At 41.1% G+C, this 27,808-nt stretch overlaps 1 protein-coding gene across 1 annotated transcript; it reads right to left on the minus strand.

Annotated features, from left to right (window-relative positions):
• Window positions 1–3,450: 3,450 nt before the first annotated feature.
• ints8 (integrator complex subunit 8) lies at window positions 3,451–26,322 on the minus strand. Its single transcript, XM_061741283.1, has 27 exons — window positions 26,188–26,322; window positions 24,334–24,508; window positions 24,116–24,256; window positions 23,896–23,967; window positions 23,711–23,762; window positions 21,654–21,833; window positions 21,477–21,584; window positions 18,657–18,809; window positions 18,477–18,577; window positions 17,221–17,362; window positions 14,150–14,220; window positions 13,900–14,075; window positions 13,696–13,826; window positions 13,511–13,621; window positions 12,392–12,596; window positions 11,548–11,669; window positions 9,931–10,115; window positions 9,595–9,628; window positions 9,446–9,505; window positions 8,345–8,406; window positions 7,868–7,986; window positions 7,695–7,798; window positions 5,432–5,482; window positions 5,273–5,346; window positions 5,137–5,201; window positions 4,993–5,036; window positions 3,451–3,586 (listed from the first exon to the last, which is right to left on the minus strand). Exons 1-27 carry the CDS (start codon window positions 26,318–26,320, stop codon window positions 3,470–3,472), a joined length of 2,988 nt encoding a protein of 995 aa, XP_061597267.1. The 5' UTR covers window positions 26,321–26,322; the 3' UTR covers window positions 3,451–3,469.
• Window positions 26,323–27,808: the final 1,486 nt, after the last annotated feature.

Consider the following 27,808-nt stretch of genomic DNA (forward strand, 5'->3'; position numbering starts at 1 on the left):
AAACTCTATTTCAAGATATCTGTAATTACATTTTCACTAGGCAGAATGGAAGTTAGAGATATCTCCAATTTGAGATATCTCAAATTGAAATTTATTACAGATATCTATAACTTGATTATAGATATCTACAATTAAATTATGACTAGTCATAATTCCAGTTCAAGATATCTCCAACTTTGTTCTGACTAGTCAAAACTTAATTTAAGATATCTAAAAAGGACGATGAAGATATCTTGAATTGAGGGGAATTAAAGATATCTTGAACTGGAATTATGACTATAGTAAGAATTAGTAATTTCTAGATTAGTAATATAGTAAGAACTGGAATTACAGCTAGTCGTAATTCAGTTCCAGATATCCGTAATTCACATTGCAGATATCCGCAACTGAATTGTAGATATCTGTAATTAGAAACACCACACACGACTGGCAAAAGTGACGTCATTTTTCCTCGGTAGAATGACGTTGTGGATATCTGAAATGACAATTGTGGACAGGAAGAATGTAATTGTAGATATCTGAAATGCTCTTTTTGACTAGGAAGAATTGAACCGCGGATATCTGCAACACATATCAGTCTAGCTGTTAAATATTAAAACGGCTTGCCATAGAACATTTGTCATTGGGACAACGGTGACCAGACGACGTGCATGTGTGTCTCTAATAAAGTAAGACGTTGATGACCTCGGTCACGTACAGATGAGTCAGCAGCGGCTGCGGTGACGCTGGCGGCCGCGTTGGGAGGAGTATGTTTGGGTTCAGTTTGGGTGACGCTTCTGGAGATAAAAACTATTTGTTCTTTTTTTTGCAGGCTGAAGCCCTGCAGCTTCTGCTACGCTGCAAAAGTGAGAGGAGCTGATGAAATGGGAGAGTTTCGTCTTTCAAGATGACGCTGGCTTTGAGCAGGCAGCATGTTTTTATCCATCCAGACGGCTTTGCAGCTCACGGGCAACGACTCACAACTAGGAAACAGTATTCTACTGAAAAACAACTTTAAAATTACAGTCTTGTTTCCATTTTATCATGTAAATATTCAACTTTCCTTTTTCAAATAAATATTTCACAGCTTTAGCTGGAAGTTACAATAAAACCAAAAGAATTTCACATAAAAGGAAAAATATAAGGTCTTTTAAACTACTCTACATTCTGATTCCCTGTTTGTAGCCACAGCAGTGACGTCCTGGTCGGACTGCGATGACGCTTCACTGGTCTTCTTTAAATCCTGTCCAACAAACTCAACAAAAACCAAATAAGGAATTTGAAACCAAGCTCATTTCTCCATTATGGGCTCATCCTTCTGTTTTTATGAGTTTAAAACGTGTTGGTATTGGCACCGGGGACAGACATCAGTCTTCTTTTGACACCCTAAATGCCCAGATGAGCGTCTCTCCACTAACGACTGAACGGACGAAGTCTTTCTACACCTGATATTCTGTTTAGAGACGACACCTGGGTGCTTGCAGCGTGATTCGTGAAGACATAGCTGTCCATGTGGAGCACGTGTCTAATTACACAATTTGGAGCAGCTAAACACCTTTGGTACGATATGCTGCCCCCGTGTGGTCAGGTGTGATAATGTTGCATAGGGTGGCTTTAATTAGTGGCAATTATTTTCAGATCAAGTAGAGAAATATTTGGACTCATTAAATCAAAAGGAACATATCAAAGTACTACGTTGCACCTCTTCATAATACCAATATCCAGATACATATACCATGTCCAGTTCTCTCCCTTTTTTCTTTGTTTTTTCCTGCAGGACTTTTCCACGACAGTTGTACAAGCGATGCTGGGATTTGTCTTTCATAAGGGACCTAAATTCTTTGTCTGATTAAAGTGACTTAAATTTTTCATTGATGTTACTTATGACTAAAAGAGCTATTTATTTTATTTAACAAAAAATATTAAAATATATAAACAACTTTCAGTGGGATGTGTCTACCTGTCTAAATGTTCATAAGTATCTCTGAATTAGTGTTTATATTATTAATAAATGTAAACAATCTAATTGCTCTCTTATCATTGACCATCGTCCATCCATCCAAGAAGTTAAAGTGGTAAAGTTCCATCTTCTAAATAACTGGATTTCACATCCATGACGGGAATCTTTTGTTTCACATCAGGTAAAACCAAATAAAGCAATGAATTTATGTAAAGTTAAAAACGGGTTTTTGATAGGTAGTCGGTTAGCCAACGGCTAACCTGGCGTAGCCAGCATGTGCTAACCTAGTGTCGGTTAAACTGGTTCTTTTTTAAAACAACGAATAAAACAGGATGTTCTGGTGCAAATGTGAACCAGCAACTCCTGAGGATGTACAAGCTGGAACCGCCACGTGGCCATAAGTGCTATTTATACATAGTGACTTGAAACAGTGAGTCCCACCCAGGGACTTTTACCCCTTTTCCACCGAACCGGCTCTGGTTCAGGACCAGTGCTGAGTTTGGAACCGGGCTTTCCGTTTCCACTGACAAAGAACTGGCTCCGGTTCCAAGGTAGCACCAACTCTTTGCTGGACTAGAGGAAAAAAAACGCTTACATAAGCGGAGGGGGCGGAGTTATTAAGACCAACGGCAACAGCAAGACTGGGAGACGGAGACATTTTCAAATAAGAATGAATCTGGATGCAGCAAAGCATCATGGGTCTGAGGAGGAGACAACCTGTCTTTTAGAGATGTGTCCACGGAGGAGCTACGTGGACCAAGTCCTGTTAGAGCAGATACCTTGTTGTTGCTTCAAGTTTTACGCAAACTCGGCGACATAACTAACGTTTGCAGAGACGTAATGACGTGGCTCCTCTTAGCACCCGAGCTGTGGAAAAGCAAACCGGTTCTCAGCTGGTTCCCACGTTGAGAACCAGAACTGGAACCGGTTTGGTGGAAAAGGGGTATTTGAGAACTGATCTGGTACCCAATTCGGGGTTTCCAGACCAATTGAAACACATCTTTCTAAGGAAACCAAAGCAGGACTCCGGCACAACACCGTCTCACCAGCAGGAACGACTCAAATATTTATACTCATCCTCCAAAGTAAGAGTTGAAAGTAGTAGTTTTACTTTGTGCAGATTAATTCAGGGTTACTTTTGTGTGTTGGGTCAACCAGAACTTCAGAAATGAAAGTAATGTGACAAATGATGCCATTCATGTTTACAGAGGTTCTCTCATCCTGCAGTGCAGAGAAAAGCAGCGCCGTGATTGACAGGAGGATTTCTGGTGATGCGAGTACTTCAGATTAATCAAATACAGTGAACAGGCTTCATGATGACCCAAGACTTTGTTTGTTTCACTTATTGAACTCTTGGAAATACAAAGATTACGTCTGGCATCTGTGTTTCTCTTCAGCCAATATTGTCTCTGTAACTCCAGGTACTTCAGTTTCAAATAATGACAAAAACATGCAAAATCAGGTCATTTATTTTGCTGCCACAGTATAAAAAGTGCACCCCTCCCTCCCACCCGCCGGTCTGATCGTCCTCTAGAAGTAGAGTTTGGCCATGGCCTGCAGGAACCTCTTCTTCCTCTTCTGTGCAGCCAGCTGCAGCACTTCCTCCGGGTTGCTGGTGTTCAGCTCCGTCTGTCCGATGGCCTTCATCTGCAGAGAAACACGAGCAGCGTATTCAGGGAGGGCGGTGGGAGACAAACTGAGGTCATCAGAGAGAGGACATCTTCATTGGTGTTCATAGCTTCTGTTGTCATAGAAACGGATCAGTACTACAGAAGCAAGAACTTTCCTCATACCTTATATCTACCTGATAAACATCCTACCGGTACCTGCTTTTTTTTTTTTTTTTAGTTTTTCTTTCACTGCAAAAACTCAAAATCTTAACAAGAATATTTGTCTTATTTCTAGTTAAAATGTCTCATTTTTAGTAAAAAAAAATCTCATTACACTTAAAACAAGACTCATCACTGGAAAAAACAATTTTCACCTGTTTCAAGTAGATTTTCACTTAAAATAAGTAGAAAAATCTGCCAGTGGAACAAGATTTTTTTGCTTGTCATAAGAAGATAAGTTATTTTTCTGGTAATTACTCTTGTTTTGAGTGTAATGAGATTTTGACTAAAAATTTGACATTTTAACTAGAAATAAGACAGATATTCCTGGTAAGATTTTATTTATTTGACTGTATTTGCATCGCATTTTTATATAATGCACCTGGCCCTAATTGGTTTGCTGATGTGCTTGAGCTTTTTCTTTTGAATTTCATTTATGAAACACTTCACCAATAAAAATGTGGATTTCAAATCTTTTCTTCTTAGTGTATTAATTGATTAGTCATGCACTGCAATGTCCTAGAATTCGAATTCTTTATTTGGGGACCTTTAGCAGATATGAGATTAAAACGCGATTCATTAATTAGAAAAAAAAAAATCCTGTAATTAGATACATTATTTTTTTTTTTTTTTTTTTTAAATCGCCTGACAGCACTAACATTGTTCTGTTTTTTTGTTTTTGACCCTGTATTCTGACTGCCACAGATGCAAAAAGAATTTTCCTATTATCCTATTACAATTTTCTGACTCAAAACTGTTTGGATTCCCGTCATTTTGGCTCCTAACAAAAGTTTAAACTCCTTTATGATCTAATAACGGACCCATGGTTGGAGGAACTCTGGTGCAACTTGACAGCGAGGGTTTAATTAGCGTTTCTCTGTTAGTTATTCACCAGTTAACGAGTTGGAACCGCTGCTGTTCTGCAAACACGACAACGATGAAGAAATCTGCCTCAGAAAGCAGCCTCCAACGCAGGGGGAGGGAACCCTGGTCCTCGAGAGCCACAGTCCTGCATGTTTTAGATGTCGCCTCGCATCCACACACCTGATTCTAATTAAAGGTAGTCATCACTTCATCATTCAGGTCTTCACATGTCTGATAAGGACACGGCCATTTGTATCATGGTGTGTTGAAGGAGGGAAACATCTGAAACATGCAGGACTCTGGAGGACCAGGGTTCCTCCCCCTGCTCTAACGTCACCAGCTGGGAGGTTTCAGACTCACCGCGATCTGCCTCTTCTCTGCCTCGCCGCGTTTGTGGTGAATATCTGAGCAGCAGTCAAGAATAAAACCCTGCGGAGGACAAGTTCAGTGCACTTATAGAGACCCAGAAGAGAGGAGGAGACGTCAGAGGAGGTGGAAGGATACGAGTCAGGTATTCCAGGATGGTGATGTCCCAGATGTAGTCGTAAAACGAGTCCATGGCGTCGTGGCTGCGGAGACACGGCATCATGTCAGTATTTGCTCGGCTGGTGTGTTTCAGCGCGTCCTGCAGGGGAGTTACCTGTTCTGCTCCTGGAGAGCTTTGAACGCCGTCATGTAGTCCACTTCTCTCAGGAACTGGCACAAAACGGCGACCTGAAGGAAACCCACGACATTACCAGGGAACGTTATTCAGCAGGTTCGGCCGACACGGCTCCAAGGGGGCGGGGCTTGATCTTACCTGCGTGTGACAGTTCATCATGGAACAGCACTTGATCATCCTCTTGAGAACCTGCAGGTAACGGAGACGAGAGAATCAGTCAATCAGTCCTCTGACAGCTTCACAACCGTCCAGCTGCTACCTACACTCATCACGGGGTCGGCTGGGTGCTGAGACCTCAACATATTTGTGTGTGCGTATTGTTAAATTTGTGTGTAACTTGCTGGAAGTTACGGACAAAACAATAATTACCTAAAAATAACAGAACTTATTTCACTGAGTGATTTTAAGTCTAGAATGCGTGTAACTGTTTTAAATGATTTCCATTTTTTGTTTAATCTAATTTTATTTTAATATTTCACATTACACTTCTGTAAATTTTAATATCTGAAATCTTGTGCTGCCTCTTGGCCAGGACACCCTTGCAAAAGAGATTTTTAATCTCAATGGGTTTCTTTTCCTGGTTAAATAAAAAAAAAAAAAATTCCAAATTCAAATTCCGAATTCAAAAAGCCTCCTACACACGTAGTTAAATACGCACGAATCGCACAGAACTTTAGATACACACAAATGGTTTTGAGAATCTTTTCTCCAAGAAGCTTCACAGATTCGTCCGTACATGGTGCGTTTAAGGACTGGTAGAAAGCTGGGTTATCTGAGTTTTCATCCGAGTCAAGCGTTATTTCCCTCGATACTTAGTCCCCTATACCGTATCTCAGCAGTGGTTATAACATTTAACTTGTAATATTCTATATTTCCTTATATGGACAGATATGCATTTATGAGCCTTACAAATGTAATTAGATGTTTTAAAGCAACAGCCATGAGGTGGTGGAAAAACTGACGGTCAAATCGGGAGGCAAGAAGACGTTGATGGCATCGCGGTGGTCTAATGGTGCTTTTCCACTAGTACCTACTCAGCCCGGTTAGACTCCACTCGGTTTGGTTCTTTTCCACTAGGGGTCTAACGTGCCGAGTAGATACTTTTCTGTAACTATTCTGCCGAGGTTCTAAGCGGCTGAGTCGGGCTGTGATGTCATCACACTCCAGGCCATCGATTGGTCGGGGGGTTGGAGTCAGACGTCTGTGTCAGGATGTGACATCAGAGAAAGAGCGAATCGCAGCTTCTTGTTCATTTTGTTCAGAGAACAACGGCAGAACAAAAGTCTGCTCCGAGGTGGAGACGTTCTAAAACCTGGTGGAGGATGAGAATATTCAGAAAGAGCTAGATGGGCCCAACAAGGAATGAGAAAACATATCAGGAGCTTTCTCAGTCCATGTCGCTCAGGGCTACAAACGGACCTTTCAGCAGTGACGAGACAAACTGTGTCGCACAATCGAGTTCGTCACAGCAGCTCCGTTCCAACCCGCCTACTTCTGCTCCGGGTGTGGAAAAGAAACAAGGGCAAGACGAGTTGAGACGGGCTGAGTAGGTACTTGTGGAAAAGCGCCATTAGGTTGTCTGAAGTAGGTATGACTACTTAGGGTAGGTAACTAAGTATCAGGTATGTGCACTGCAAAAACTTAAAATCTTACCAGGAATATTTGTCTTATTTCTAGTTAAAATGTCTCATTTTAGTCATAAAATCTCATTACGCTTAAAACAAGAGCCATCACCAGAAAAATAACTTGTTATTTGACAATTTTCACCTTTTTCCAAGTAAATTTTGAAATTAGTAGAAAAATCTGCCAGTGGAACAAGATTTATCTTCTCATTACAAGCAAAAAAATCTTGTTCCACTGGCAGATTTTTTCTACTTATTTTAAGTGAAAATTGTTGTTTTTTCCAGTGATGAGTCTTGTTTTAAGTGTAATGAGATTTTTTTGACTAAAAATTAGACATTTTAACTAGAAATAAGAAAAATATTCTTGTTAAGATCTTGAGTTTTTGCAGTGTGGTGCATTTAAGGACTGGTGGAAAGCTGGGTCATCTGAGTTTTCATCCGAGTCCAGCGTTGATGAAAATTCAGAATACCCAGCTTTCCACTAGTACTTAAATGCACCACGAATCTGTGAGGCTTCTTGGAGGCTCACGATAGAGTCTCAAAACCATTTATGCGTAACTTCCAGCAAGTTACGCACGCACAAATCTAATAATACGCACAACTCAGATAATACACACACACACAAAAGTTTTGAGTCGATTCTCTATCCATAGCTGGAGATCTATCCCAGCTTCGTTCATTGCAAAAAATCCCTAAACTCGAGCCGTCACCAGAAACACCTCCACGTCTGCTCCCAGTGCATGTTCAGTCTTCAGCACAGATGAATTCTGGGAGTTTACCTGATCCGTGTAGGTGTCAGGAGGAACAGCCTTGGTGAAGAAGTCTGAGCAGACGGCGCCGGCCTGGAGGTAGAAGTTGAGCGCTGCGCAGTACTGGTTGGTCACTGCAAGAGAGGAAACCGGGTCAGGCAGCCGTTTTCAGAATTTCTGAATCCAGAAGCAGGCGGACGTACCGAAGTAGATGTCGGCCTGCGTGATGAGCCACGACTGGTTGTTGGGGTTCAGCGTGAGAGAGTAGGACACCAGCTCCTTCACAGTCACGGCCACGGCCTCCACGTCCACCGCCTGGATGCTGCAAGACGCTCAGAGATGTTAAGAACACCTCAGAACCCCAGATACATCACATTTAACCCTTGTACTGTCTTGGGGTCAAAATGACCTAATTCTCCTGTTCCTTCTTTTCTCCTGCTCTCTCCTTCCTTCTCCCTTCCCCTTTTCTCCCTTCTTCCCTTCCTCCTTTCCTTATTTTCTCCCTTCCTTCCTTCTTTTCATTCTTCCTCCCTTCCTTATTTTCTCCCTTCCTTCCTTCTTTTCATTCTTCCTCCCTTCTTCTCTGCCTCCTTCCTTGACCCGAACACAGCACAAGGGTTAAACAGTCAGAATCCAAACCGGGCCGAGATGCATCACATTTAAACAGTCAGAGTTCTTACTTGGGGAGAGAAGACGGCCAGATGGAAAGGTGCTCTGCTGTTACTTCATTTACAATGTCGTCCTGAAGAGGAACAAAACATTTAGATGTTTTATTTCGAACATAAGCACAAAAAATAAAAACAGCAGAATAATAGACCAATAAATGTACCATCATAAACAAAGGAGACAAGAATTAATAAATATAGCAAATATGCCATGCTTGAAAAAGTAGCAGGAAGAAGTAAAAAAAACTTGTGAACTCAATACTATTTTTTTCCAGTTGGACCCTCGTTATTAAATATGGAAGAAAGAAAAAAACTTGACATAAAAGAAGGTGACAATAATTAATAGTAAGAACTTAAATATAAATTGTGGTATACCAGAGTATTAATCAGCTATTTACCCAGAGTCCCTGTATTCATCTATACATGAAAGCAACATTATTTAGGTTGTAAATATATCCACATATATATGGGGTGAGAAGTTGTACTCGGTATAAACTTAAATTACACAGAACATTATTAAAATCTTTAACGATAGTCCACATTAGTTTAATAGTTACGAAGTTTAACAGACTTGATATTATAATATGAAAATTAAGTGTTTTCTCAATTTTTTGTGGCAGTATTTTATAACAAACATGTTGCCTCCGAAGAGAACCGGCCCTCCGAAGACGGGGTTTGCCAATCCCAGCATGCAACTTGTCAAAATCTGGTCCGAATCAGTCGCAAACATAAAGTTGACTCAAACACTAAACTAACTGAAACACGACGTTTACAGGGACAGTAGAAGTGTGGCCCCCGGACCAGAAGACCCTCTTCAAAAAGCGGTCAGGGTCCAGTTCAAGTCAATATACTTTGGTGTCCCACTTGGGGAAATTAGTCTTGGACTCGACAGCTGAACCACAAATCCCTCGACAGCTACAGTAACAAAACATGACCGGGCACCATTTCAGCAACAATTACAAACACACATATACACTAATTGAAACATGATAAGAATCACCATAATAAAAACACAATATGAAAAAATAAACAAATACAATTATTTCACAGTTAATAGAAAGTTCCTGCGTGCGCGTCCCTGGGATCTAAAGTCGGTGTTCAGTCTTTCAGACGTACCCGCACTAAGCTGTGGAGTCTCACAAACAGGGAGGTGAGTGTCGTCAAAACCAGCGGCTCCTTTGGAAGCAGAAGAGAGAAATAGATTAAATGTTGCTCCAGCAGCTGAATTAAAAACGCTTCCAATACCCTTTACTGGGATTACTTACTCGAAGCTTCTTGACAAATGTAATAAATTTGTTCCTAGGTGGGCGAGATGAAGAGAACACAGCAGAATAAGTACAACTTTGACCATTAATAAATCATAAAAACAGGTACAGATCCTCAGTCAGTGTGTTTACATGATGTTAAAAGGAATTTAATAAATCACATTAGTCCCTTCTCAGATCTCAGGTTTATGTAAACATCAAGGTCAGACTGAACTTATAGCCTAATAGACTTATAGACTAACAAACCGAGATAATGAGCATTAGCGAGAAGAAAATAAAAACATACATATGAAATCTCCCAAGTCTCTTGGTAATGTAAGTAATGTTTGAACGCACCGGGGCATGATGCCCAGGGAGGACTCCCTGTGTTTGATCAGTCCCACCCGGCCGTCGTTGTTCCTCTTGTGCTGGATGGAGACGCTGCAGATCTGAACCACCACGTCCCACAGCTCCTTGGCCATACGCCGACTCTCTTTAGGACCTGGGAGCTCCTTGCAGGTGGAGGCCAGGAGCTGGCCGAGCTACGGGGGCGGAGCCAGACCAGAGAACCAATCAGACAGCGGCGCTAATAAGACCACTATTACAAGTAGGGATGCCCCGATACCATTTTTTTTCACACAGAGTATGAGTATTTTAATTTGTGTACTCGCCGATACAGAGTACCGATCAGAGACTTCTACCACAAAAATAACTAGGCTAAAAATTTAATGAATTGGAAGACAGTTTTATTTGCAACAGAAATTAAATTTTAAACCAAACTCAGCCGGCGGGGCTTTCCTCCGCACTTTAGTCTCATCGCAGGTACATCAACTGCACATGTGCGGCGCCCCACCCGAAGCCGTCCGTGTGAAACACAAACAATCAAATAGAATTTAAAAAACAGGCTAAATGAAATGTTACTAGCTTGTACAGTAGGTGGCTGTTGCACCTTAAAGTTGATTGCGATCCGCCAACAGAGAAGAAGAACAAACAATCCCATTGCTACGTTCCGGTTAGCCGCTAGTCGGCTAAGCTTAGCGTGGTGATGAGAAGAGAGTGATACCTGTGAGTGAGACTGGCAGCACTGTTTCAGGCAAGACAGCGACAATTAATGCAAGCGGGACGTCAGCAGTGTGGACACACCTCAAAACAACGGATGACGTCAGAAGCCAGACAGACCGTGATCCCCCCCTAGAGTCACTAACCAGTAACTACAACAACAATGAAGTATGGGTGCGAGAGAATTTTTGCGAGTACATGAGAGCAGTATCGGCCCGATACCAGTATCGGGGCATCCCTAATTACAAGTTTGAACGATATTATGCCTTAAAAATGTTCTTTTCACTTAACCTTAACTGAAGTTCTCACTTTGAGGATCTGGAAGGAAAACTGGATTCTGTGAGCTCGGCATACGTCATCATCTGATCTTTGCGGCATGAAGACTAGTGATGTACGATACCATCGATTTCCTTTCCGATATCGAGTAAAATTCAGGCAGGTATTGGTGATACCGATTGGATACATATATGTGCAAATACACCTAATGTGCTGGTAAATCTAAAAAAATTGGTGCATTTTAGATAGTTTAAGAATAAAAGATATCAGTCACTTATTTAGCTATTTATTTTAAAGTCAGAAGTATAAGTAAAACAATAAAACTATTAAAATAAGAGAACAACCAACAATAAGAACTAATATTAAAAAAAAAAAGTAGTTCTTACCAGCAGCATAATTTAGACTAAATCTGAATACTTTAGTTACTTTCCACCATATTCCTGTTAATGATGTACATTTCCACAAATGACTGAAGTATCAAAAGTATAGATATTTTAGTTTGAGAATTGATTTTAGAGCATACAGATCTGGTATGGGGAGTATCGATATTTCAGTATTGATCTGCACATCACTAGTGACGACCAAAACAGCCGGATCAAGTGCGACCGGCGTGTTTGAAATCATCTAGAAACACGTTACCTTGATGTAAGGGTTGTTCATGACCAGCGACGGCGGCACCTGCAGAGTCAGGTAGTCGTTCTCCCTCCAGTTCAACATGAAGGCGACGCCCTCCTCCCCGACCACCTGACGCAGCGGCAGATCTGGAGAAACGGGGACATAATCAAACTTGCATCTTATTTTATTTATAATAAAAACTACAACTGCACACCATTCCTTCATACTATATTAGTATAACACTATTTATTATATTGTACTTACGGTACTATGTTTATAGTAGGCTACATTTATTCAGTTTACAGTGCACTTGTTCAGTTTCAGTTTCTTTTTTACTGTATTTTTTTAATTTTTCATACTTATAATTTATCTTTATCGTTTATTTAGTCTTGAGTTCATGTTGTCCGACTTTGTGCTGCTGTAGCACCCGAATTTCCCCTCTGGGGATCAATAAAGGACTATCTTATCTTAGTAGTTCAGCCTTTATGGATTTATTCCCACTGCAGGATGAGTTAACAAGGAACCAGATGTGAAGCATCTGCACATGCTGGAGAAAGGCAGGTCCATCCTTCTCATGCAGAATCTCCTGCAGCTTCTCTCTTCTTTTAAATATTTTCTTAAAACCCTTAAAATATATTTGAGGTACTGTTTTTTTCCCTTTTTGTTGCATGTTTTCAATGCACGTTAACAATCTGACTTGAAAATCTAAATTGCAAATCATGCTGACCCGCCCCCACAGGTTAAAAAAAGCCACAATTTACCCAGAATTCATACCAAATTAGTCCCTTGGAGCCGAACCACAATATGCGACAAATGTAAATCCACCCGAAAGCTTTAGAGTTTCAGCTCCGAGCCACGGGCCCCTCACCGTGAATCCTCATCTCCAGGTATCCTCTGACGCGGCTGACCAGGTCGGGCGGCGGCCGCTCCTTGCTGCCCTCGGCGGCCAAGGCCTCGTGGGCCCGGATGTCCAGCAGCAGCATCTCGTTCAGCATCACCTGCCTCAGCTTCGGGGAGAACTCTGTGACCAGCTCCAGGCAGGCGGAGAAGAGCTGCCGCGCGTGAACGAAGTCCTGGAACGACAAGGAAACACGATGCAGCTAGAGTTGCTGTCGTCAAGGAAAATTTTGACTAAATATCGTCATCAACGAACCTGAGGAAAACGAGACGCAACGAAAATGCTGGTCATGTGACGATAACCATATTTAAATATATAATGTAATATCGTAGAAGAATAAAAACGAGACTAAAATGTAGATTACAAATTAAAAACTCGACTAAAATGTGTCTTCATTTTCGAGAGACGTATGAAATCGGTTTTATTTTTTTTCCATTTTTGAGAATTTGGTTTTTAGCATTTTATGCAAATGTAACCCCAAGACAGTATATAATGTAATGAAATATAGACAGTTTATGCAATTATAACTGAAGACTTTAATGTTTTCATACCTTTAAACATATTTAAAAAGGCAAAAACATGGCACTAGTCATGCTCGTGTCCAACATTCCTTTTTTGGGCATAAACAAAAAAAATACCAAAAGTTGTAACGTAATGATGAGAGTAAACCGAATGAGTTGTCGAAAAAGAAATAGATGGGGAGAAATGCAGAAAAATAAATATGTTGTAAACTCAAATTAGAGTCTTCTGTATCTGGAATGAATGTATTCTTGAGTCTATAAGGTAACAATAATATAATAATAAGATAACCTTGTTTGAATTGTAAAATGGGTTTGGATAAATACAATCTTTGACTAAAACTAGACTAAAATGGTCCTGGACAATTCTGATTAAAATAAGACTAAAATGCTCAGACTTTAAATCGACTGAAACTTGACACGACTAAAACTAATAAAAACTAAAACGATAGCTTGACCCAAAGACTGGACTAAAACTACAATTGAAACAGGCTGACAGAAACAACACTAGATGCAGAGAGCGGTCGGTTCTTTTCTCCCCGTTTCAATGATGAAGAAATTAAAGTCAGACCTTTATTGAAATGCAGTGGAGCCCTTTGGCCATGAGGATGTAGACCAGGTCCTTGGTCAGGTTGTCTTTGATGCCCAGGATCACGTTAATGTAGTCCGGAGGAACCTCCCACTGCAAGAAAACATGTGTTCACGTGCTGTTCATTGTAGAAACTGCATTATTTCTACCCGTCAGCGCGGCCGGACCTTGCTGTTGACCCTCCAGAACGGCCGCTCCGCGATGCCGTGGAGTTCGATGAGGATCTGCCGGATCCGGCGGGGGTCCAGCGACAGGATGAGCTGCTGCTCCAGCTGGCCGATGTTCACGCTGGCCGAGGCTGCGGAGGGACGAGACTGAGCATGGATATGTGGTGGCGGGGACCTGCATGAGCGCAGGGCGGCGGCGCGTACCTGGGATGTCGTAGAAGGAGGGCAGGGGCTTGGCGCTGAGGTTGATGGTGGACGACCTCTTCCTCATCTGCTCCAGCAGACACTTCCGCTCGTCCTCCTTCAGCAGCTCCAGGAAGAGCTTGTGAGACGTCACGATGAAGACCAGATGCAGCTCCTCCAGAGTTTCACACAGGGTCCTGCAGCACACGGGGAAGAAAACATGTTCAACACGTTCAAGGATTCGTCAAGAATCACGACTCGAAATGCTCACTTGATGAAGTTGGCCATGTTTCTTCTGGACACCTCAGACGGACGGTCTCTGTCCAGAGAGCGGGTGCAAACCTGCAGGGCGAAGAAAAACAAATCAGGGCTGGAGATCAATTCAAATGTTAAGAATTCTTAACAGAATCGATTATCAAGATATGATTCCGATATTGATTTGGGTTAGTGTTATTAAAACTGTTTTTTGAGCTGTTGCATGAATTATACGACTGTAGTTCTGCAACATATTAATACTAGTATTATATTGAGATTCAACAGCAAGTATTGGCAGCTAATGATGCTGTAAGGACCAATCAGCTCCCAGAATGCTGATAGAACTGCTTTCAGAAACATCGTGGGGCAGAATTACCAAACAGATCCAGGGCAGCAAACGTATGACATTGGTGTTCATTTTTCTCATTTATGAGAATTTGGTTTTTAGCATTTTATGCAAATGTAACCCAAAGACAGTATATAAAGCAAAGAAATATAGACAATTTATGCAATTATAACTGAAAACTTTATTGTTTTCGTACCTTCAAACATATTTAAAAGGCAAAAACATGGCACCAGTTATTCTTGTGTCCAACAAAACATTCCTTTTTTGGGCATAAACAAAGAAATACCAAAAGTTTTAATGTACGGTAATGATGAGAGAAAAAAAACAAAAAAAAACAGATCTTTAGACATCGATTTTTAGGAATGAATATAAGAATCGATTTAGAATCGGAAAAAAAAATCTATCTTTTCAACACTTAACACTTAGGCTTAAAGCAAAGTGTATCCCAGGAGGTCGTGTCTGTACGTGTCTCATCTGAACTAGGGCTGGGGATGATTCTGAAGGCAGATTTCATTCAGTCTAGCAACATAACAGCTTGTCCTAACTACATGCGAGTGTCCGACTGTCGCGTCGCACTGCGTGGCATCGGACGCTCTCTGTCCACACTGAACGCGTTATCGGCCCCACGTTCTACCACGTTCTTTTGATTGACAGCTGAGACTCGGCTTTTAAAAGGATGATTTATGGTTCCGCGTTAAACCAACGCAGACCTTATGGCGTAGTGTACGCGGCGCACTCACCGAACGGTGCGCGTCGCCGCGTACCCTACGCCGTAGCCTACGCCGTCGATTTTACGCGGAACCATAAATCAGCCTTTATTCACCCGCCCTTGCGCTCCTGAAAGTAACTGCTAAAAGAGTAAAGGGACAAGTAAAAGATGGGTGATTACTTGTAATCTTCCTACGTTTGTACTTTCTAAACAGAAAACAAGCTTATTATTCGGTGGAATAAGTGGGGAAAAAAACAAACAATTAATAACGGCTTGTGGTGACGCAATGAAACAGCGAACGTGGAGTGACCGGCGTGTGGTGTTAAATGCAGCAAACATGTCAGCATGTCAGATCATTACTGGGATGTGGGGAAAAAGCAGAGGACATGAGAAATCCGGCAGGATCCGGCACAAATCAAGCCCTAATAAGATTAAGATAAGATTCTTATTATATCTTATTATTTTATCAGAACCTTCCAGCCTGGCGATCTCCCTCCAGCAGCTTCCACTTTATTGAGGTTCTTATATTGAAAGGACTGTTTCCTACAGCGCTTTCAACTTTTTTTTCAACTTTCAACCGGCTTTCAACGCGAGCGACAGGAAGAAAATAGAAGCAGGGCGTGCGACAAAAGTCCAGCTCAAAACGGCGCGCCGCGTCGCTCGCAACCAGTGTAGACAGTGCAATAAAAAATAAAGCAATGGAACTGTTTTTGACGCTGACGCTCGCTCGCGTCGCATGCAGTGTGGACACGGTGTAAGAACTGAATTCTGATTGGATAAAAACTCTAACCTAAAAACAACAGGACTGGGAGGAGCAGAATATGACAGGAAGACAATATGAATACTTTTAGATATTTAGGGAAAGTAAATTAAAAATGAAATTAACCTTTATCATAATTATGACTATGTTCAATGTTTGTTTCACACCGCGAGCATGCGTGAATTAAATGCCACGACTACTGGATTAAAGTTCACTGGTCAAAAATATGATTTAAAAAAAAAAAAAAGAAAAAAAAAAGAAGATCTTTACACATACGAATTGGTTTAGAGTCGGAGAATCAATTTCTTTTCAACACAGGGCTAATCTGAACCTCCACAAACAATCTAACTGCTTCTCAAACTTTCTCTCCTGCAGTGGTTCTTGACCTTTGCGGCCGAGCCATTTAAATGACTTTACATTTCCTTATGTAGGATAAGAAGGTTGTAGAAGCGTTTGCATGAATTTGTGAAAGAAATACAATGCAAACGTTGAAAGAAGCCATAATGTGGACCAATTATATCAATGCTGGCGGCAGCTTTTGCTAACATTTGTAGTTTGTGCAGCTCTGAGCGAGTTTGTTATTCAAGGTGTCTACAGGTTTGACCAAAGTAAATTTAAGACTTTAATACCATTTTCAAACTAAATTTAAGACCAAAAAGACAAGGGTTCCAGCCCAAACGCGATGTAAAACTCGCCAAAATAATGAAAAACCATCCCGAATCAAACATTTTCTATGTTAAAACCGTCAATTATTAAATGCGTTATAAATTTCCAGCTTCGCAACACCACAGAAAGTTCAGGCTCCAAACAAAGACTACAATTAAATTGAGTAGATTAAAGCAAATCAAATATCAGTGAGTTTATTGTGTAAGTTTCTACTTTTCTCTGCCATAATGGAAACATTTTGTTAATAATTTCTCCTAAATATTTAGTAAAAACCAGGAAATCAACCCAACTATATATTTTTCAGCCCAATTGGGCTGAAACTTGCCCAACCTGGCAATACAGATTTAGAACCTCCGCAGAAGATTCTCCTCAAAACTATGAAATAAACTTTTTAATGATGACTGGATACATTCCCTCTAAAATTAAGACCCTTGGATTGAGATTTAACACAAATTAAGACATTTAAAGGCCTTATTTTAGCAAAAATGGCCTCACGGCCGCCCTGTTATTGGTATATAATCCTGAGCTGTCATGCAGGGAATCTGCACGACGACCGACCTGCTGGACGTCCTGCAGGAACTTTCAGGATAATTCGAGCCTGAATACCTCTAAAAGGAAGTCCACCGAACGTTTGCTGGGTTTGGGCAGCAGCTGCTGGAAACGAACGCTGAGGACGTCTCCCTCCAGAGCGTCTCGGATGGCGTTGCAGATGCACAGCTTGTGACAGAACTCGTCCAGGTTGGTCTCCCTGCACAGAGACACGTCTCCAGGTCAGATCTCCTGACGAAGCCATCGACTACAAGAAACATTCAACTGATTCCTATCCGCTCGTAAGGTATAAAAAGACACTTTCCATCTGAATAAAAGCAGTTGTAGCTTCAGAATCGGATGAAAAAGAATGTCCTTATATGGTCATTTCCTTATTTGGTTACTTCTTTTGTACAAATATTTATAATTTACATTATTTTCAGCACCTGTCTTTAACTTTAAAGGATGACCAACTTTATTTTGAAAAGGACTTAATTTTGAGTTTTCGGACAGGATATCCTTTATCGGAGTTAGCTGAAAAGACAGATTTTTGCAACAGATTTTTGCTATAGTGCCTCAGCTAGAGAGGAAAAAGGTAATTTAATCTATGAACACGTTTGTAAATGTTTGTTTGAAGTGTAAAATTAATATCCGTTTACTGCAGCTCTTACGGTTAGTGATGCTCGATACCACAGATTTCCTTTCCGATCCGATGTTGAGTAAAATTCAGGCTGGTATCGGCGATATCGATACATTGTGCAAATACACCTAATGTGCCCAGTAAATCTACAAAAATTGTATAGTATACTGAGGTAGGGGCCTCATTCACAATACAGCCGAGCTGTTACAACAACATAAAGTGTTTGAAAAAGGTGTTTCCACCACTGAAAAAAAATCCTTTGTAAAATAATAAAACAGCAGCGTGTCATTTACACAAAATCTGAATAGTTTAGTTACTTTCCCTTGTTTTCCTGTTAATGATGTACATTACCAAAAATGACTTAAGTATCAATATTTTAGTTTGAGAATCAATTTTAGAGTATATAGATCTGGTATCTAATGTATCAATATTTAAGTATTGATCCGCACATCACTACTTACGGAGCAAAGGAACTTAAACTCCTGAACAGTTAAAGACTCCATAATTTCTACCTGAAGACACTACAGAGAGATTATGGAAAAGAAATGTGTTCGTACACTATATGTCCCAAAAAATTATTTAAAAAAAGTCAACTTTTGAAGAAAAGAAAGGAATACGTCTCCTTCAATAATAATAATAATAATAATAATAATAATAATAACAATAACAACAAGTCGTTGAGCTGTGTTCTCACCCTTGCTGGACTCGGTACAGGAACTCCCTGAGAATAGACCGTCTGAAGTGGTTTGGTAAAGTTCGGGACGTGTTGTCTTTGATGAATGCTTCAACGATGGCCTGAAAGGGATTCATGGTTATAACTTTACTGCAATAAACCTCATGGAGAGAAGAAAGCAGCTACGGCGTTGGCTCTGACGTGGTGGTTCTGCGTCCGGATCAGGCTGTTGATTTGGTTGTAGGGCGTTATCTGAGGGTCGGCCGGGTCACAGTCCCCGGTCAAAGCCTTGCAGGCGTTCCAGTAGCCGGCCAGCCGCTTCTCGTCCAGGTGAACGTGGAGGCTGGCGAGCAGCTGAAAGGAAAGATTAAAGCCGTCACTGCAGCTCTGGGTGAGAGGTTTACCCTGGATTCACACTGAAAGCGGGCGTCCAGTTGCCATTCATAAGCCGGAGATATACTCTACGCACGTAACCTGCGTAGCCTGCGTAGCCTGCTTTGTGTCTGTTCATGCTCCACTGCGTACGTCGCACACCCGAGTAGAGCCTGTCATACCGATGGTGACCGATAGGGGGCAGTAAGCAGAGCAACAGTTGGAAAAGCTACTTATATTAAGTAGCAGAAGTAGTAGCAGCAGCAGCGGTAGCAGATTAGAAAAACGAACACTTTTACAGGACAATATTGGATGATGTAGGAGATTATAACATCGTGTGAATGTGTATGAGTGTGTATGAATGTTTGTGGTGGTCGGAGGGGCCGTTTGGCGCGATATGGCAGCCACGCTCCCGTCAGTCTGCAGGGCAGCTGAGCTGCGGCTACAAACGGAGCTAACACCGGGGAGAATGTGTGTGAATGAATAATGATCTCTGTAAAGCTCTGGGTGCCTAGAAGGAAGCTAAAGAAAACCATAACATTATTATTATTACTCTTTTTTTAATGTGTATTACTTATTTATATTACTGTTTTACCCCCTTCCCTGTGTGTGTGTGTGTGTGTGTACTTCTGCTACGTGAGTTTCCCCGTTGAGGGAGTAATAATAAAGGACTATTTTATCTTATCTTATTATTATTGCTTATTATCAAAAGTGGATAGTCTTTCCAGACTAATTTATCCAGCATTCTCCTCACCCATCTCAACAAGAATGACGAAACAATAAATCCAGTTAATTTTAGGTTCATATGGAGAAGTAGATGTCAATATATAAGAAAGATTAACATGGTCAAAAAATGTATTGTTCCTAATATGATTCCAAGTCATTCAATAGTATTTTTATTGAAAAACAGAGTATTTGAAATAAAATAAGTCCCGTCAATTGACTCCTGGCTCCCGGCTCCGCTTCCTCCCGGCTCCGGGAGGCACCGAGGCTCGGCGCGTACCTCCGCCGGGGGTCGGTCGCCGGGGCTCGGTCGCCGGGGCTCGGTCGCCGGGGCTCGGTCGCCGGGGCTCGGCGGCCGGGGCTCGCCATCCGCGGTACTCCCGGGGACTCTAGTCCCGCAGCACCAGTGAGTATTTTGACCGGAGAGATTATAAAATACCGGACTTCGGCATATTTTACCGGACAACGGAAACCCTGGGGGGAAGTTAAATATTGCATAAATATATGCACGGGGAACTTTCTCCAGGGGAGAGCAGCATAATCGTGCCAGCCGGGATCAGACCGGGAACAGCGATACTAGCAGACAGAGCGAGAACTGCAGGTCGCGTACGCGTTCAGTGTCTTTTTGAGAACGTGCACGTCGACGCGTCAAATGTACGCAGGATACGCAGGATACGCGAGACGTGACGTCACGCGTATCCTGCGTCTCGCGTACGCGTTCTGAACTGCAAGTATAAACGCGGCTATAGTCTATAAAAGCGGCTGCGAGAGGCGGCGGAGGCAGCGTAGCGTCAATTTGAAGTTGAAAAATCTCAACTTTTTGCAAATGAGCAGTGGCAAAAAAGGGGATTCCTGAAGCAAGAAGCTTCAATGCAGATTGTACTTTCATGTACACACAAATACACTCATTCATGTGAATACATGAGCATAGCTGTGCACTAACAAACTTATTTTATCAGGAATTAATATTTAATCCAGCAACCTGACATTTTTGCTGATTTGACTGCCATTTTTACCTGAACTAAATGTTTCTATTTACCTGAACTAAATGTTTCTATTTACCTGAACTAAATGTTTCTATTTACCTGAACTAAATGTTTCTATTTACCTGAACTAAATGTTTCTATTTACCTGAACTAAATGTTTCCATTTACCTGAACTAAATGTTTCCATTTACCTGAACTAAATGTTTCCATTTACCTGAACTAAATGTTTCCATTTACCTGAACTAAATGTTTCTATTTACCTGAACTAAATGTTTCTATTTACCTGAACTAAATGTTTCTATTTACCTGAACTAAATGTTTCTATTTACCTGAACTAAATGTTTCTATTTACCTGAACTAAATGTTTCTATTTACCTGAACTAAATGTTTCTATTTACCTGAACTAAATGTTTCCATTTACCTGAACTAAATGTTTCCATTTACCTGAACTAAATGTTTCTATTTACCTGAACTAAATGTTTCCATTTACCTGAACTAAATGTTTCTATTTACCTGAACTAAATGTTTCCATTTACCTGAACTAAATGTTTCTATTTACCTGAACTCTGCCCATGTGAAACACGCAACTGATGGTTGAGGGGCTGTACGAACGATTTTATTTGCTACATCGATCCAACGCAAAATAATTAAAAACCGTGTTTATTAATCACAAAACACAGTTTAAACATTATGACCAAATCCGCTACGACCCGGTGTGTCAGTGTTCACCGCAGACAGACTGCAGCTTCACCAGGACCAACGACTCGCCGATAGTTGATCCGCGGACGAAGGAGCATCAAACTCACTCTTATCTACGCGGAAATAACGCTGAAATATAAAGAAGGCTTCCCAAAGTGTGATCCATGGTGAAATAGGAAAGACAGACTTTGAGTGTGAATCCACCATTAGGAAGTGGCTCAGTACTGAGGCGGGTCGGTACCTTCTTCAGCAGCTCCTTGGTCTGTCTGAAGTGACCCTGGGCTTTCTCGTAGGCCGACTGGTCCGTGGAGCCTTGATGGAAGAAGATTCCTCCCAGATCATAGTGAACCTGAAACACAGGCGACACGTTGAGCTACGTGAACTTCTGCAGCAGCAGCCAGCAGCAGCGCCGTCCAACCTGACAGTGCAGCTCGTCGGCGCTGATGCACAGCCCGGCGGTGGACGACTCCGTCTCTCCGTTGGCCGCCGTGTCGGCAGCCAGCAGGTCCAGCGTCCTCAGGGTGTGAACGTAGAAGTCCTTCTTCAGCTGCAGAGCTCCCTCCAGCACGTGGATGGAGTCGGCCGCCTGCTCCTTCAGCTGAGGGGAGAAACTACTTTAGTGAAGCGGGTTTCTTTAAGACGGTGGATGAAGGATGAAAGTTGATGACAGAGTTTAAACCAGGGCGGCTGCGGGTCCTTAAAGTCTTGAATGTCATTTTCCTAAAATAAAGCCTTTAAATCTCTTAAATCTCAATCCAAGGGTCTTCATTTTTTTAATCTTAATTTTAGAGGGAATTTATCCAGTCATCATTAGAGTTTTTTTTCAAGAGTTTTGTTACGCTTTGAAAAGGAAAAGTTTATTTAATTGTTTTGAGGATAATCTCCTGCGGAGAGTCGAAACCTGTGCTTCAGTCAGCGTTGCCAGGTTGAGCGGGTTTCAGCCCAATAGGCCTGAAAAATACAAGACTAGGCGGTTTGATCAAATTTGAGCTGCTTTTTACTAAATATTTAGGAGAAATTATGAACAAAAAAAGTTTCCATTATCGCAGAGAAAAGTAGAAACTTATACAATAAACTCACTGATATTTGAATGGCTTTAATCTACTCTAGTTTAATTGTAGTCTTTGTTTGGAGCCTGAACTTTTTGTTGGGCTATTTAGTGGTGTTGTGAAGCTTCATTAGCTTGTGACTTGAAATTTATAACGCATTTACTATTTTATGGTTTTAATATAGAGAATATAAGATTCGGGCTGGTTATTTCTGCGGTTTTACATCACGTTTGGGTTGGAACCTGTCAGATCTGGCAACCTCGACCTCAGCGCTGGATTTCTTAATGACTTGTCTTTTTGGTCTTAAATTTTATTTAAAAATTGTATTAAAAAGTCTTAAATTTACTTTGGTCAAATCTGTAGACACCCCAAATAACAAACTCGCTCAGAGCTGCAAAAACTACAAATATGGGTAAATTTAGCGACAAATGGCTCGGAAATTCCAGTTTCTTGTGGCAGCTGAACGCTAAGATGCCCAAAGATGACAGTGAGGCGTAAAGGTTTGCTCTAAACGTTTTAAGTTGGGCTCAATGGGGAGTGCTCCAAGTAACATAAGTGAGCTTACGTTTCAAGTATTCACATTGTTACACTTTTATATTGGGTTTCAAGTGTGTGACTGCCTTTTTGGTAGGGCTGTTCGATTTTGCCCAAAAATAAAATCTCGATTTTTTTCTCTCAAAATCCGATTACGATTATTTTGTGAATTTACAAAAGGCAAAGAAATGATTTCAAATATGCTGTTTTTTTATTGAACATTTGCCCCATTGGGCTTTAAGTGCAAACTTTGCTCTTATTAAACCAAATATGAATGAATAAAGTGCAAAACTCTGTAAAATAAGTTGAAAAAAAGTTTTAAAAAATATAATAATATAAAGTTTTATCTCTGGAAAAAAAAAAAAAAAAAAAAAAATCAGCACTTGCAAACATACAGTAAGTTCTATTTCCAATTAAATAAAACAAGACATTTTCTAATTAAACTAAACTGGGTCTTTGCATGCTAAATAATAATGCAACCCATGAAGGAGGTAGAGGTGTGTAATGTCAGTCATTACATTTGCTATTCATATTTGCAAGTTTTTTGCAAGGAACACGAGCCGGTCTACCGCATCTGGCTTGAGGGATGCCCGGTGGCATGTTACAACGCCCCCTCCTACACTAAAGAGCCTCTCCAATGGGGCAATCATTAATATGGTATTAATCATTAATATGTGTGCAGACAAGGTATAAAAAAAAAATTAAAAAAAGTGAAAAATCGATTTTACGATTTTCACGTTTTAACATCATTCTAATTACATAATCGCGATTACGATTTAAAATCGATTAATCGAACAGCCCTACTTTTTGGACTTAAATTTAGTTTGAAAATGGTATTAAACTAACTTGGTCAGACCTGCAGACACCCTGTAAACGCATCAGAAGCACTCACCACGGTGAGGATGTTCTCAGTCATTTCCTTCTCCTGCTGCACGATGCTCAACCTAGTTCAGGGCACAAGAGGAGACCTCCTTTCCATCAGACTAGCAGTCAAAACAAGAACTGATTTGTTAATAAATCTGTGCAACTGTAGGTTCATTTGCTCTGAAAACATCTGGAGGAAGGAGCTACATTTACATGTTCATCTGGTGAGGTCCTGGCTTGTTCTGTTTCTCCGGAAAGCTGCTCAGCACGATCGTTCGGATGGCCCTGCACCCCAACAAGGAAAGTTAGATTCCCACACTGATGGTTAAAGAACTGCTGCACCACATTTATCTTTCTTTAATCTCTAAAAACATATGACCAACATGACAATCAGCGTAGTCGTGATCCGGTTTAGCCTCAGCTTGGGGCTCACCAGCGGTTGTAGATGATGACGGCCATGGCCGTGGTGGGCGGGAGGGTAGACAGGTCCAGGTCCACGTGCTTCACCCCGGGCGGCACTTTGCTCACACACAGGAGCTCGTTCAGGAGCATGTTCAGCACCGGGATGGTCAAGCTGCCGGGACGGGAGCAGGTTAGATAATCACCCCCTGGGAATGATGATGAGATCCCGGCAGAGACACCGGTACCTACCCCTTCTCTAGTAAATCCAGGTCCCATTTCATGTGCGCAGCCACCTTCAGCGCCAGCAGCTTCAGGGTCCGGTTCCTGCGGTTGTCTACAGGCGGCTGCACCTGGTTCTGCTCATTTACCGACGGCTTGGACGCCTGCTCCAGGAACTGGATGATCAGCTGGACCGGCGCCGGGTCTGGTGGGAAACAGACAAGCTCCAAGCTAAGACATTCATTCATTCATTACTGCTTCTTAAAAGGGGTCATTTGGGGCCAATCCCAATGTTCACCCTACTCACTACCACTAGCCCTCAAAATGAAGCCACAAGGGGTAGGGCTTTGTAATCTTCCCTAGGGATTGGGACACCACTCGCTACGTCACTGCGTGGTTTAAGTTCGGGTACGTAAGCGACTGCGTAGTTACGTTTGCACATACGTTACACCATATCAGGAAGCAGAGAGCTAAAAGCTGTTTTAATTTCTGCTGTAGCGCTGTTAATATGCCACTTTGCCAAAAAAATGCTCCCTAATAGTTTTCTACCTTTGCAGAGCTTCAATTTTACTGTGTTTTACTCCCTAGCCCACTTCCTTTTCCCCCCAAGTGGTCCTTGTTGCTTGCCAGGCCGTCATTGTAAATAAGAATGTTCTTAATGACCTGCCTGGTTAAGTAAAGGCGAATGACTGAATGAATATCAAATAAAGCGATAGAATTGTTTTTTTTTTCTCTTTATAGTATAATGTTCACAAAGTGTAATGCAATTCATGTCATGGCTCGTGTATTTTGAAGGATCAAATACTCAACATCCCATATTATCAATTTTACATCGTGCAAGAAATAATGAGCATGGCAATAAAACTTTGAAATTGACTGTGCGCATGCGCAGAAACTCAAAGTAGCATTTCTCGGCAGGTAGCAAGGATTGGCAGAACACCGGAGTACACATGATCGCCGGGTTTAACCTACACCGTCGTCCCGGGGAGAAAGTGATCCAACGAACTGACCTGCAGCTCTGTGGCTGAAATAAATCATTTAGGAAGATAAATGTTGGTTTAATAGATGAAATCTAACAGTTGTAGCTGCCACATTAGTTTGTCTGAATATAAAAGTGAAGCAATAAAAAATATAATATATTATAAAGTGATAATATAAAGTGAATATAAAGTGAAATTTTCTCTGGCCCTCCAGAAGTTGTGACCTTTTTTCAGATCTCGCCAGAATAAAGGCTGATTTATGGTTCTGCGTTAAATCGACGCAGAGCCTACGGCGTAGGGTATGGCACCGTACGGCGCACGTCGCCGCGGAAACGACAGGGATTTTAGAGGGGCACATGCTGCCATCAAGGCTTCATGTTTACAGAGAAAGTGTGTGATTATTTCAGCAGAATGATGCCTAAACGTGATCTGGACATTTCCAGTATTGAGGCTTCACAACCAATGAATGCCGTTTCTGCAGATCTTGATCGATCGCCTGCTGAAAATGTCAGCATTTTCATGACAAGGAGACTCAGACGCTGATTATCATGGACTGTTGATCGTCTGAAATCTTGTATTCACCTTAGATGGACACGACGACTCTTGTAAAAATGCAAAAATGTGTGTTCCAAATGATTAAAATCTAATAAAAAGGAAGACTATGGGAAACACTTCTCTTGAAACATCTTTTTGTAGTTTGTTGACGCATGAAATTGTAGATTTTTAAAAAAATATTTTGTTACTATAATAAAGTCGGTCAGTAAAGACACTGAATATCATTTACTTTGTTGTTGTGTTTGCTAAAGGTTCAAACATATATTTAAATTACGTGTAAAAATAGCTTTAAATATGGTTTATATCTCAACATTCGTCCAGCCAGGACAGCTGAATGCAAAGTACCGACCAGGATGTGATTTCTGCAGGTGTTTCTCCAGCAGGCTGCCGTCCAGCAGGAACTCGAACCAGGAACTCTGCGGCGGCGTGTTGGGCCGACTGGTGGTCACGGCCGCCACGCGGTCTGCCGCTTCAGCACTCATCCTCCCCTGGTCACACAAATACAAGCACAAACACCGTTGTTAAGACATTATAGAGGAGTGTCCCATTTGTTTTTAGAGAAATACTTGAGCCCATCCCCTCAGCTCTCCGTTTCCAGGACTAATGGTAAGATAAAAGGGGTAAAAAAGGGGGAAAGTGGGGTGTGCCTCAGTTTCATACTGGAATGTTATTGTTAAAATACATTTTTGACAATTTTTCTAGGCTATAACTAGTTTTCTAGGATGACATATTGGGACATCCTGCAAAAAGCAATGGAAAGATGTTTACCAGTCTAACCTCTCCTCTTTTTTTAAAACACTGTTTTTATTAACATTTTCCATATTTTCACATATATAAAGTACATTCAGTACAATTCCAGGCAATGGTAACAATTAAACACTCTCGCAGACATAATGATCAGATACCTAAGTCATATGATCAGCTAGATAAATAAAACAAAGAACAAAAATCAATCACACACACAAAAAGACAAAAAAAAAAAAACTCACAAAACAGCTCTCAGACAAAACAAACTGCAATCAGGTTTTCCAAAATATATTTAAGTGTCAGGGTACCTACACATCTTTAACAACAGAAATAAATGGTCCCCAAACCTTCTCAAACAAGTCCTGCTTCCCTTTCAGCATATATGTGATTTTTTCCAAAGGAAAGGCTGCCAACATCTGTCTAACCCAGAATGTAACACTCGGCCTACTGGTTTTCTTCCAAAAAAGTGCAATTGATTTTTTTGCATGCAAAAGACACATGTCTATAATTATTCTTTCACTTTGGGTGTATTTGTGACCCTTTGGGTAGGATCCCAGGAGGAAAAAGGCAGGGTCCATTAAAAGGACCTTTGAAATATTTTTTTCAATTATTTTCTTAGCTTCCTCCCAAAAAGCCTTGACCTTACAACATTGCCACATACAGTGAAATAATGTCCCCTTTTCATTTAAACCTTTCGTGCACCAATCTGGGATGTTACTATTATATTTATTTAGTTTAACTGGTGTGGTATACGTTCTCATTGTCCATTTATATTGCAACAATCTTAATCGTGAGCTGATCGTCTGAGGGTGAGCTTTGGCACATATTAACTTCCAGTCCTCTGGGGAGACCATCACTCCTAAATCTTCACTCCAGCCCATCCGTTTGTCCTCAGACTAACCTCTCCTTCTTTTTACTTTAATATGCACTCTGATGTAAAAACAGCACATAACTCACCAAGAGAATAAATGAGATAAATTATAGGTTCATGCCTCAATAACAGGTGATGAAGCATCTAAATAACAAGCATATCAATGCTTTTACTGCCAGATTTGCACAAGAGGCTGGCAAAAATGGGCTTTTTCAAAACTGTATTTTAAAAATAGAAAAGGCTTTGAGCAGTCATAAATCTGCTCTGAGAGACAACCAATTGCATAAACTTTTATAATATTTAACTAATTTTATCTGTTCACCTTTAACACTTTGCAAAACGTCAAAACTAT

Source organism: Cololabis saira, chromosome 15, assembly GCF_033807715.1.
Source record: "Cololabis saira isolate AMF1-May2022 chromosome 15, fColSai1.1, whole genome shotgun sequence".
Taxonomy (NCBI): Eukaryota; Metazoa; Chordata; class Actinopteri; order Beloniformes; family Belonidae; genus Cololabis; species Cololabis saira.

Coding starts and splice junctions, on each gene's coding strand:
- ints8 (XM_061741283.1), bottom strand. CDS start 26,320: ATGAGTGCTGAAGCGGCAGACCGCGTGGCGGCCGTGACCACCAGTCGG. Junction 17,363..18,476: donor CTGTACCGAGTCCAGCAAGG/GTGAGAACACAG, acceptor GTCTCTGTGCAG/GGAGACCAACCTGGACGAGT. Junction 13,622..13,695: donor TCTGGAGGGTCAACAGCAAG/GTCCGGCCGCGC, acceptor GTTTTCTTGCAG/TGGGAGGTTCCTCCGGACTA.